Source organism: Cynara cardunculus, assembly GCF_001531365.2.
Source record: "Cynara cardunculus var. scolymus isolate 2C chromosome LG 6, CcrdV1, whole genome shotgun sequence".
Lineage (NCBI taxonomy): Eukaryota > Viridiplantae > Streptophyta > Magnoliopsida > Asterales > Asteraceae > Cynara > Cynara cardunculus.
Window position 1 is genome coordinate 3,375,270 of NC_037533.1, and position 12,474 is coordinate 3,387,743.

Here is a 12,474-nt window from a genome sequence, read left to right on the forward strand (position 1 = left end):
GGATTAAGTATAATCAGATAAATACTAGTTTGCTTGACAAACATGGAATAAGAATTAGTAAGTAGTGGCTTGCCAAATAAAATATGTGTAAAAAGGACAAGCATGCCTTTTAGAATATATGAGATCTTCTAAAGGCATTGACCACTATTCCTGACATGGTACTTACAATACTTATTTATTATACGGACCATCATTAGACTTATATAAATGGAGGCCTGTTGTCAGAAGATGGGAATTCTTGGTTGGAAGAATTGTTCATCCAGATCAATTCTCTCTCTATATATTCCACAATTCTTTTTGTCTTCCAATGAGTTGGAGAACGTATCTAGAATTCAGGGAGAAAAAAAGATATCATCTCTTGCTTGGGACGTCAACAGGATTCAGAGTATTTGCATGGATACAGTGGAGGCAACAAGCTGAGTCCGTTGGCTTAGATTCAGAAATGACATCTAAATGTTGTTGTTTGTTCTGGTAAATTTTTGAAACACCCATCCAATAAATGTAAAACATATTTACAATTCACGAATAATGGCATCTAACAATACATCATCATTTTCCAAAGAATAAAATTTAGTGATTCAGTCAATCAACAAACTTTTAATCCTTATCAATGTCTATTTTGTCATACTTGGTCCTTGATGTCCACATTGGACACGAGGCATGGTTGTGTCATCCCCATTATGTTCAATTTCTAGTTTATCTATTCCTGGATATACTTAAAAAACAGATATCGATGTAATACAGTATCCTCATATGACATGTAATACAGCATTCTCATAGTGAGTCATGTCTGATACACAACATTTCTACATTCTATTCATATGTGGATTTTCATCTCTCTTTATAAATCCCTACATATACTAATTATTATTGTATTTACTTCAACCAATACCCAAAGTCATACTTGATCACAGACATTTTAGAATACATTATTATAAAGTTATTATTACGTTTAATTAAAATACAGAATATACCATAAACATAATAATTAGGCAATGCATTTGTTTAAAAAATATCATGACAAAATATGTCTGAACAGACAACAATTATATAATTGGCTTTTGGATATACACCAACAAGAAACTTCAAGAATTAAGGGGTGTTTGTGATTGCTTATTTGAAACAACTTATGTTTTTCTACAAAAGCACTTATCAACTTATTATAAGTCAGAAGAGTTTAACTTCTTCAAACACTCCTTATTACCGGTTTGACACCGATATAAGTTGTTTATCCAAACACTCACAAATGTTTATTACAGGTGTCACATCAGAATAAGTCAATAAGTTGTTTTTTATAAGAAATCTCAAACACCCCCTTAGTTATTTCCTAAGAAATAGCTCAAGTAAGAACAAGTTGTTGAAGTAGCAACAACTCATTGGTTTGCAATATTTGAAACTTTATCGGTATTAAATGTGTAGTCTCAATCTTCTCCGTTGATTGTATACGAACAAAATACGAGTCCTGCTGCCCTAATCGTAGCTTCAATATACCTTAGTTGAATAAAATGGGGTATAACATGTCCATAATTCTCCGTCTCTTGAATCCAACAATATGAATGGCACTTTGAACGTCAGTGACATAGTTTTCCTCCAGTCTTATGGACGGACCGAATGTTGAGCATATCATGGCTCGTATTGTTCATCCGTCGTAGTGTAAAAAAATTTAGGCTCATGACGCCACCGTTTAATTTCAAATCTGTTATGTTTCTAGAAAAACATACAATAAAAGACTTGAACATAGGACCTCACATATGAAAAGCAGTACATCAAGCCCTAAATATGAAGATAAAAAGTTAATACTAAATAAAAAGTTTAATTGAAACACAAATTTCATAAAATTAAGCTAATTGGTGTTAACTTTGTTTGAAATATTAAAAAACGGTTAAAATGACCGATTAAGAAACTGGCATCACCTTGTAACCTGATTACCAATTTGTTCAAGAGATACGGGTTAAAGACAGAGAGCAGTTACGTCTACTACCAAGCTAACCGTTTCCCTTAACTAAGGGGTCGTTTACCCAATGGTTAACCGGTTAAGTGCTTACCAACAAAATTCAACATTGTCACTTACTGGGTAAGATTTTAGTCCACCAAAACAGTATTGTATGCAACAATTTACCTGGTGTCGTACATACTTATTGGGTAAGACTCTAGGTCATTGCCTAAGCTCTTATTTACCAGGTAAACGGCCCCTAATTCTCTTGACGGGTCATTCCACAATTAGTACATGCAAAGAGAAGCTTTGTACATACATATACACATACATGTAAGAAGGCATTGTAACTTTGTCAAAGCATTAACATTAGAATTCTTAATTGTTCATGAAATTTTCTACAGAATTCAAACAGATGGCAATCAAGTTTAAAGTTAAAAGATCAACACTTTGACCTGGAAAGTCAAAGGAGACCGAACAGGGGTAGTTGTTTAGTGAAGAATTTTCCTGATCTAACAAATACCCTTAAAACATGTTACTGATAATCTTAACATATACATTGATGGGGTTCGGGAACTAATCCTGTTTTTATCAAATACCCATAAAATAGTTGACGAATTGCATGCAACTTATAGAGCGAAAAGATTATCATTGTCCTTCACGGTTCATCGAAATGGATAATCAAGATAAACTTCTCATCACGAAGAATGAAGACTGAACAAAGACAGTACAGTACCTTCGATCACGTATCCAAAAATTGCTCCAGATTTGTATCCAAGGAATTAAAAAAGATCCAACACCGGCTGAAGGCGTACATCCATCTAGGGGCCTTCCTCTTCTGCAACAAAAATACAGTCTTATCCAAAAGTCCTATTCAGGTTCATTTGATAACCATAAATATTTTGAGAACCAAATATTCATGATATTCATTATGAATAAATAGTCATGATGAGCCTTTCATGTATATTTATGCATATTCATTATGAATATTTGGTTTCTTGGTTCTCAAAATATTTATAGTTCCTAAATATTATTGTCAATGTTGTCAGATGTTATCTTTATTACCAACTCTTTGTGCTTTGTCTTTGGATGCCTCCTTCCTCTCATTCGTTACAGACTGTAAAAGTGCCTTTTGTAAAGGTAATTCTGCGATGAAAAGAAGAGTCTGGGCCCAACCAGCATATCTACCGTATTTTTCCACAAATGCATCTGCTACTCGGCTACAAAGCTTGGGTGTCAAACGTGTGCCAGCCAGCTCGGGGATTAGGTATCTGGTTGCAATCTGGTTCAATGCATGCATCAAAAAGATAACGATAATTAGTAGTTATGTTTCATGCAATAAAGTTTGTATCGATGTACATAATGAAAATTCATTCTTATTTCTTCCTATAAGAACTGTACTGTTTGAATACAGGGGTCAATTGAACCAACTTTCAACTTCATATTAAGATAGAAAAGTATCCACTGATTGCATTCAACTTCATAGCAAATATTACACAATAAAAGGTCATCATGATAAAATTGGCAACAAAATTGATATCCATTTTGATTTGAAAGAGGGAAATGAAGTTTCTTCTGTAGAAATGTCGTAACCAACTCTTTTATTCCTTCCACATAAAATTTGCAACACGCGTTTGGTAAACAGACAAAGTACATCATTTTCCGCAACTGATGACGCGGGATATTTTCATGTTGTTAGCTAAATTTTGATAATTAGTCTAGTTAACTTTTATATAGTTTCTTAAGATGGTTTCCTATAGTGAGATATAGTCATGTCCATTTCTTCTCAATGATATATTTATATCTAATTATTTTACCTATTTGTACATGGTATTAGAGCACGCCAGCACGGCCCAAAACCTCTGCCGTCGCCATCCTGTCGCAGCAGCCGCCATGGCTGTCATAATTTCAAACCCTGGCAGTCATGTTCCGGACCTAGTCATCATATTTGAACTCTAGCTGTCAATCTCGAACAATTTCGAGCCTTTTTGGATTAGCCGCCGACTGCAAAACCCTCTTAGAACTAACGGAATTTTCGTACTTCAGCAACAGAAAACTCACTCTCCCGCATTGAGGTTTGTGAACTTTTTATCGTGCAGAAAATTAAGACTAGTCGCTTATCAGCTACTTTACGGGGTTCAAGAAGACATAAGAAGCTTAATATCCTGATGTGAAAGTTCAACAAGCAACAGGGAGGGATAATTTTATAAGTTCTTTGGCAGACCTCTCTCTTGATTTTGAAGCCATGTCAAAAAGTTCTTGCTGCCTCTGAACTCTACTCTTCATAAGACGTCTTTTGTCGCATTCTCCGCCCAGAAAGCAATGCCCCATCTATTCTATGTAGTGGTACTTTTATCAGTCGAAATAATCCTTATACCCCTGGAAGGTCATCAATCTTGGTGAAAACAAAGGCAGCAGCTCACGGTGATTTGAAAACAAAGGCAGCAGCTCAGTCGGTGTGAGGGTGATTGATTAGTGAATTGGTGAACCAATTTAGGGCTGAACCATCCATACACATCAGGGTAAGCTTAAGTTTCTGAGAAGACGGAGTGAGATGAACCTGGAAGTAGAGCTCGGCTTTGGTGATCCATCCCCTGGGATCGACACCTTCGAGTAAGGGAAACTTCACTTTGGCATAGAAACCAGAGATGTCTCGAAATGGTTGTTTCTGATGAAATGTTCAGACCCCGACCGGAGGTTTTCGCATCAGAGTCATAGCTATCATCCCCTGGAGGTTCCTTGAATGCTGATGCATCCCCTTCCTCGTCATTAATCGGCCGTTTGCCCTGGTATTTTCTGGTAGTATGTCACTAGTTTCTCCAGGGATTTGGGTAATTCATTGAGGATCTCCTTAATAGAGTTGATCGACAAGGATAGTTCCTTCACCTGGTTAGAGAGGGCTTCAATGTTCCCATCTTGAGCATCAGTCCTTGATTGCAATCGGGTGTTCACCTGAGTCTCTGGAGCGATCATCGTTTCCCTTGATTGTTGTTTCCCAGCAAAGGAACCAAATTGATAGAAACGGAAACAGAATAATCAATACAGCAAAGTAGAACAAAGGATTAAGCTATTAGATAATTTGATTCAAAAGATAGAGATGACAAAATCAAAAGGAAGTCGATGAATGGCCTTTCCTCTGCCCAAGCTTTCACAGCCGATACTCTCTACTGAAAAACTATAATTCTTGCTTGCCCTCCCTATTGCTAACAGATTAGTATTTATGGTATCTCCCTACCCATGAGCATGCATAACAACCCCTCATATCAGCCCTACACTTGTCCATTGATCCTTTCAAACGCCCGGGTTGATCATCTAGAATTGGGCTTGGGCTGGGTGTCTTTCCCTATCATCACCATTCAAGAATGTTGACTTGACATCTATTTGGTGAATCACTAGATTGTGAATAGCTCCTAAAGCTATCAACAATCTAATCATGGAGATTCTAGCAACCGAGTCACACATATCGAAATAATTGATACCTTCTCGTTAACTAAAGGATCACCTCTGCCACCCAATATCTTTCACTTGGTTAAATATGTATGTTAACGTTATCATCACCGGAAGTGATACTATAGGAATCTTATCTCTCAAGTCTTTCATTCATAAAAGTTTCAGACAAAGGACTTACGGGTGCTAAAATATTTCTTGGGAGTTGAAGTTACCAGAAGTATAAAAGGTATCTTCGTATTTAGAAGAAAATGTCCTTGACCTATTAATTGTGACAAGAAAATCAAGAGAAAAACCTTGTAATGCTCTAATGACTATAAACATTTCGAAGATCCTAAGAGATAGCGATGGTTGGTTGGAAAGTTGAATTATCTCACAGTGATGTGCATATTCGTTCAACATCGTCAGTCAATATATGTTATCTTTGACGGTTATCATTTGGCAACATCAAAACAAGTTGTGTTGCTTGAAGGGAGCATCCAGAGGTGGCATTTTGTATGCAAATCATGCACAATCATAATGTAAATAAGGAACAAGATTAATACAGAGGTTAAATGAGCATCCCACACCCAAAAGGAAAAGTCCAAAGAAGACTTTGACCCCGTAAGCTAAACTGGGAATCTCGTATGAAACTGAGAATTGTAATGTTTTTTAAGTGTAGATTGAGGGGGAGTCCTAGCTAAATGTAGATCATGGGGTCTATTTTTCTAGTTAACTTTTACGAAGTTTCTTAAGATGGTATCCTAGTGGTAATAATATATATAGTCATGTACATTTCTTCTAAATGATATATTACAAATAATTACTTTTACCTATATGTACATTTGCTATTGGTGGTGTTATTTTGTTCAGGAGAAATCATAAACCACATTCAACTTTTGTCATCCGACATTGACGCACTGATGTAATCACTAGGCAATGAGTGGGACATGAACTTGGAACCGCTATCTAGAAAAAGACCCAACCACTTGACCAAGACAACTAGACTTGCTGTTGGTCGTGTAGCCAAAGTAAACTATATATTTGAAGTTTAAATGTGCAAGAGCATCTCCAACACGTATGCTGTATTTTCTCTCTTTTTCTAAATTTGGAGATTTCTCCATTCTCTCTTTTTCTTTCTCTATTTTAGAGGAGAGTTTAGCATAGCTGTTGGAGCAAACTTTTCCAAAATCTCCAAAATTTCTATAAAAACGAAGCATAGCTGTTGGAGATGCTCTAATGATGTTCAAAAGATCAACCAGATGTTCCACAGAATTTGATTCCAAAAGCTTAAACAAAATTCAAAACCCCATGTTAAATTTTTTATGCCTATGAACTATCAAAGTAAATTTAACAACTTGAACAAAAAGTGAAATACATCGTTGATTTGCTTGCGACTTTTATTTCTAATGATCACAAAAAGTGGTCACCGATAACCCAGGCGAACACCAATCATGCCTATATTCATATTACCGGCAGACAATATGTGATAATGTTGAAAGCAATAAACAATTATTGCATGAACATATAACACATCTTGGGTAAAATTAAGAAGCTCACCTTCCAGACATGCGTATCAACAGGAACGGCATGATGTTGATCTAGAGAGAACAAAGCTATGCATGCTGCGACTTTGGGCCCCACCCCAGGTAGAGTAATGAGAGCCTCGATTGCCTTTTGAAGATCTAACTTCCGAAGAGATGCGAGCCACTCTACACCTCCACCAGGTTTTGATTGCAGTACTTCTATGGTGCCAATTATGTACTTGGCCCTGCTCATCATAGACGAAAAAAAGATGAGATTCTAGATAAAACCAAAGTACCGTTCAGTGAAAAGAAGTAGCATATTGAGGCAGAAAAAGAAAGATAAAACCATTTCATACAAGGAAGGTGGTTGTAGAGGAAAAATAGATATTTATGTAGGATAAGTTAGCATAATAATATTTCATATACTTGAAAGAATAAGCAAACCGTATTTGAACACAGACTGCCACCACATATCCCTTCTTTTGATTTGTCACTTAGAGATTTTGTTTTTTTTGTGAACTGTTCTGGATACCTAATTTTGGTCCATTAATTTTCAGTAATTTGTTGTTACCTTGTGGCATTTAGATATTTGAAATAGTCAAACAGTTTTTCAAATTGTATGCCACTTATTTGGGATGAGGGAGGTATTGATACACACACGAAAGAAATTGATACTGCAATTGGATGATTGATGGTTTTCCCGCAATTTGAGAAGCCGAACTGAATTCACAAACTAATCGATCTCAGGAAGGAATCAAGTAATATGACAAGAGTAAACACATAAACTAGTCTGCAACACATTTTCAAGAAGATTATCCAAGTCTTTAATAGGTTACAACAGGGCTAAGTAGTGTGTCAAGAACCTAAGGGAATAGGAATCAAGAGTCCTAAATGTATCACAATATGAGCATATCGAGCGCCTCTTTTCTTTTCCACATTACTTTCTTGTGTCGTACCCATCACACCTTTGGTGTGTTTTCACACTCCGCACTTTGTGCTCTTCTTATGTATACTCTGCTTATTGCCCCTTTTGGCGTTACTTGTTGATTATTTTTTTGGCAACAGCTAATTGACCCATTTGGTCTGCTTTTTCTCATTCCACTTCCCCTTTTCTGTTCCTTTTCGATCCCCCCTTTTTTCTGCTTGATCACTTGCTTACCTCTTCTATACTATGATACACTTATCGGACTGTGGGTAGGGCTCATATACAAGGTAGGGTGTAATGTTGGGCTATGAAACAAAAATTCAATATAAATGTTTGGTTGAAAAATGGGTTAGGGAACACACAATCAATTCAAAAGCAACGAAATTAAGTATAGCCTAAAAATGGGTTAGGGAACACACAATGCAAAATGGGTTAGGGAGGCATTTTGTTGGTTTCCATTTTTGCATTTTTATGCATGCATTCCCCTTTCTATTTTCAAAAAAATCTTTGGCCTTCAACTTTAAACACAGAGACTCATAGTCACCGCTCGAGCACCGACACTAGATAATTGCATGTCATAGCCCCCCTCTACATTACAATCGTAATTACTAGAATGGATATAACCGTTATAGATTTGAGTTTAAATGGATTGACACATCTATCATCAATCCCATGGTTTCTTTCTTTAAGTGTTGCCTTCCATCAAGATGTATGTCAAGGTTTTTGATGTTGTTCTTGTATGAGATAATTATAGGACTACAAATAGGCCTTCATTTTAATCAAAAATATTTTTTTGATTGAAACACTCTCAAGCCCAAACCTACCTTTCCAAACCTATACACCTTTTACGTCACCAAATGCACATAAAGCTTTACTTCTAAATGGTGAAAAAGGGTTCAAGCTAATAGATTAGATAGTATACACAAGCATAGCTTCTATGTATTTTGCACCACTCCATAAAAAAGCATAGCTGGTGGGTGGTTAGTTGCTCGCACATGATAAAGAAAGCATTGAAAAATCAAGGGTCAAGATCAATTTGGTGAACCGCCATCAGAAATTTGAGTTTCATTCTACATTAATCGTTATACCAGAATAAGGTGATTATCTAGGCCATCGACAGACATACCACAAAATCAATTTGGTGCTATCTAGGAGACAAATCCAAGACCATGAACTAGAAGTGGTGCTAGAGTTATTCAAAGTTCAAACATACTTCAATTGATTTCATGCGAATTTCAGTTCAATCCCATTGAACTGAAAATTCAACGAATGGCATGTTTTCATCGGTAGGCTTGCGCTTACGTCATTTCAACTCACTCACAAAAATGCAATAAGATCTGAACAAATTAGTAAAGGGAAAAAATGTAACAAAGTTTGTCCTAGTTCCTATTTAGTGCAACAAGAACTTTTTAAAAATTTAGTGTAACAAACCTTCAATTATTCCTATTCCGTACCATTTTACCTTGTAAACTGGTCTTCAATCTACATGGTATCGGTTGATTTTGATGTAGCATTTTTCCAGATACTAAAGAAGTACAATATACCTTACAGCTTTTGGCATCCAGATAATCATTAGTTACAAAATTATTGGTCAAAATATGTACAAAATAAGAAAATTTGATCATTTGTTACACTGACTAGTGAAAGAAACATCATTACACTAAATGGTAGCTAATTTCAAAAGTAGTACTTTCCATTTGCAAAGTTCATATAGATATTGTTACAAATTCACCATCAGTTACTAAAACTATAAATTTGATCTATTAGCAAATGTTTTCACAGAAATAACTAGAATTCATGTAAATTATGGATTAGGAAAGTGATAGGTTTGACAACCGAGAGTCTAACCTGTAGCCAAAACCAGCCTTTCGAAGCTCTTCCTCAGAAACTTTTGACAACTGATCCAAAGACGGGAACTCATAGAAATCAATCCCTTCAACCACACCCAGATAATTACCAAGTGATGATATGAAATCAACCATTTGGGTGATCCTCTTAATATTGTTATTAGACGAACAAATAAACTGAATAAGGCACTCAAGTGGGTCTTGCCTGAGAACTCTGGCACCACTTAAATGCTCTGCCAATTCAGCAAACCGTGGATCAATGGCAGAAAAATCACTCCACAAGTCACTCAAGCAAACACCCATATTGAGGAAATCCAACAGAGCTGATTTAGCAGCAGCTTGATCGGAGGTGCGGGTGTTGTGAAAACAATAAGCTACGTCAGAACTATTTGCATCCTGAAGTTGTATGAGGGAGACAAGATGGGAGCCTACAACACCTGTGAATTGAAAAGGGGCTGTTTGTTTCCACCTGAATGTTTGGCCGGTGGGGAATGTAAGGGGCAAAAAGAGCTCTGATTTGTTCAAATTGAGGGGTACCCATTTGGGGTTTTGAGGGGATTTTTTGAGGTGTTTTCTAGGTTTCTTGGAAGAGTAGTATGAGGATATGGAATTGGTTAAGGTGGTTTTTGAGCGGATGGGTTCTAGGGTGGCGGTAGTTACCGACGGCGGGGGACAGCATCTCTTCATTTCTCGTATGATGGATTGGCTGTCGGAATCTGGTCATCCACGTTCGTGAAAAAACCAGAGTAATTTGTAAAATAGGGTTGTCTTAGAATCTCTTTGCAAAAAAAAAAAAATAGGCCTCTTGGATTTGTAAAAATAGGGTTGTTTGGCCGCGTTTGGTGGAAGGGACCGGATAGGAGAGGAGGGATAAAACTTCTTGTTTGATGCAACATGAAACAGAATAAGATTCACTGTCTTATATTTGGTGTGACATGGGATTGGGACAAGAATTGGGACAAGTTGGGACAAAATAGGACAAAAAAACTTTTTTTTATTTCATCAAAATAAGTTGAACAAGATGGGACAAGAATAATACAGAAACTAAAATATTACTAATTTACCCTAATTTGATATATAACCTTAATATGATATTTGTTTTAATGGTCATCACCACTAGTTTCGGTTGCCGCCGCCACTGACAGCCACTTCCCCACCTCCACCCCACCTCCACCTCTTCTTACATTACAACAACATCCTCCACCGTCCACTATCGTCCATTGCCACTTTTACCATAGTCGACCACGAACCACCACCGCCATTACCACCACCACTACGACCATTCGACACCTCCAATTCCTCCTCTACTACAACAACCTCCTTCATCACCTCCATAACCACCGTCGACCACCGACTACCACCGTCCATTGCCACCTTTACAACCACCATCAGCCACCAACCACCATCCATTACCACCAACACTACCACCGTTGCCCATCTCCAACTCCTCCTATACTGCAACAACCTCCTCCATGACCTCCACAACCACCATCGACCACCACTGCCCATTGCCACCTCTACAACCACCATCGGCCACGACCTCTACAACCACCATCGACCATCGACCACCACCGTCCATTGTCACCTCACCTCCACCACTATCTTCACTACATCAGCCACAACTACCTTCTCCATCGTTTTGTCAACCGCCACCACCACCACAATCCACCATCTACACGCCCTCTATAACCACTATCGTCCACCAACCACTGCCTCTACCTCCATAACCATTGTCGGTCACCGACCACCATGGTTCATCGTCTCTATTATCATCAGCCACCACCACCTCCACCATAATCAAAACCATCTCCACCAACACTACGACCTCCACCGCCACTACTACCACCATCATTTATATCAAATTTTTCATTCATATTTGGTACCATTATATATGTATGTATCTATTTATATGAAAATTGTGTAACAATATTTATAAATTAAATTTTTTAATAATTTGCTTTATTTGTGTTAATTATAACTATTATATAATATTTAAAATTATCAAATAACTTTTGGGGTAACTTGTCTAGTTATGTCTCGTCTAGTGTTAGTCGTACCAAACACAAGACATGCACTTGTTCTGTCCAGTCCAATCATGTTCAATTCTACTCTCTTGTCATGTCAAGTTATGTCATGTCTAGTCATGTCTAATCATATATGCATACTAAATGCTACCTTTGAGATCTATTTACAAAAATAGAGTTGTTTTTTGATATCTTTACAAAGATAAGGTTGTTAATATTTTTATCTAAAATAAACCACAAGGGTGGTGCCTGATTGGTTTAAGCTTGGCTCCAAAGATCAAAAGTACCAGGAGGTCTCAGGTTCAAATCCAATGAGAAATAAAAATCCCCTTGTGGCCACGGAGGTTCAAATGCGGTGACTCCGGGCTATCTGCAAAGCAATTGGTTTCCCTGGGATTAGTCGGCTCGCATAGCGGGTTGTATATCCAGGTTAATAATTTTTTTTTATCTAAATATCTTTTTTTTTAATTTATCTTAGGGGCTATCCGGTTCATTTTCCATTAAATCTTATATGGATAAAGAGTTGTCTGTAGTAATAAAGCTGTCTATATGATATTTGATAATTTTTGTCAGGTTGTTATTATGAATAAACAATCTTAATGGTGAAAATGACTATTTCACCCTTTATTTTACATTAAACATTCAGTTCCACCAGTTCAACCACCAAACCAATCGATTTCTTCTCTGTAACCAAGCCAATCAACACCCCATATGGAGAAACTGAAAACATGGGGAAATTTTGAAAACAAAACCAATCGATAAACCATATGGAGAAATTGAAAGACATGATCAA

The 12,474-nt window shown here is 37.0% G+C and overlaps 1 protein-coding gene across 2 annotated transcripts; it reads right to left on the reverse strand.

Annotated features, from left to right (window-relative positions):
- Nucleotides 1-2,279: 2,279 nt before the first annotated feature.
- Nucleotides 2,280-10,356, reverse strand: LOC112514843 (N-glycosylase/DNA lyase OGG1). Of its 2 annotated transcripts, none has more exons than XM_025121465.1 (4): nucleotides 9,659-10,356; nucleotides 6,920-7,130; nucleotides 2,999-3,215; nucleotides 2,280-2,768 (listed from the first exon to the last, which is right to left on the reverse strand). In XM_025121465.1, exons 1-4 carry the CDS (start codon nucleotides 10,342-10,344, stop codon nucleotides 2,755-2,757), a joined length of 1,128 nt encoding a protein of 375 aa, XP_024977233.1. In that variant the 5' UTR covers nucleotides 10,345-10,356; the 3' UTR covers nucleotides 2,280-2,754. The 2 variants fall into 2 exon arrangements, with proteins under 2 accessions (XP_024977233.1, XP_024977232.1); XM_025121464.1 differs by having other exon boundaries at nucleotides 2,280-2,771.
- Nucleotides 10,357-12,474: the final 2,118 nt, after the last annotated feature.

Coding starts and splice junctions, on each gene's coding strand:
- LOC112514843 (XM_025121464.1), bottom strand. CDS start 10,344: ATGAAGAGATGCTGTCCCCCGCCGTCGGTAACTACCGCCACCCTAGAA. Junction 7,131..9,658: donor AAGGCTGGTTTTGGCTACAG/GTTAGACTCTCG, acceptor TATGATGAGCAG/GGCCAAGTACATAATTGGCA. Junction 3,216..6,919: donor TTGATACGCATGTCTGGAAG/GTGAGCTTCTTA, acceptor GCATTGAACCAG/ATTGCAACCAGATACCTAAT.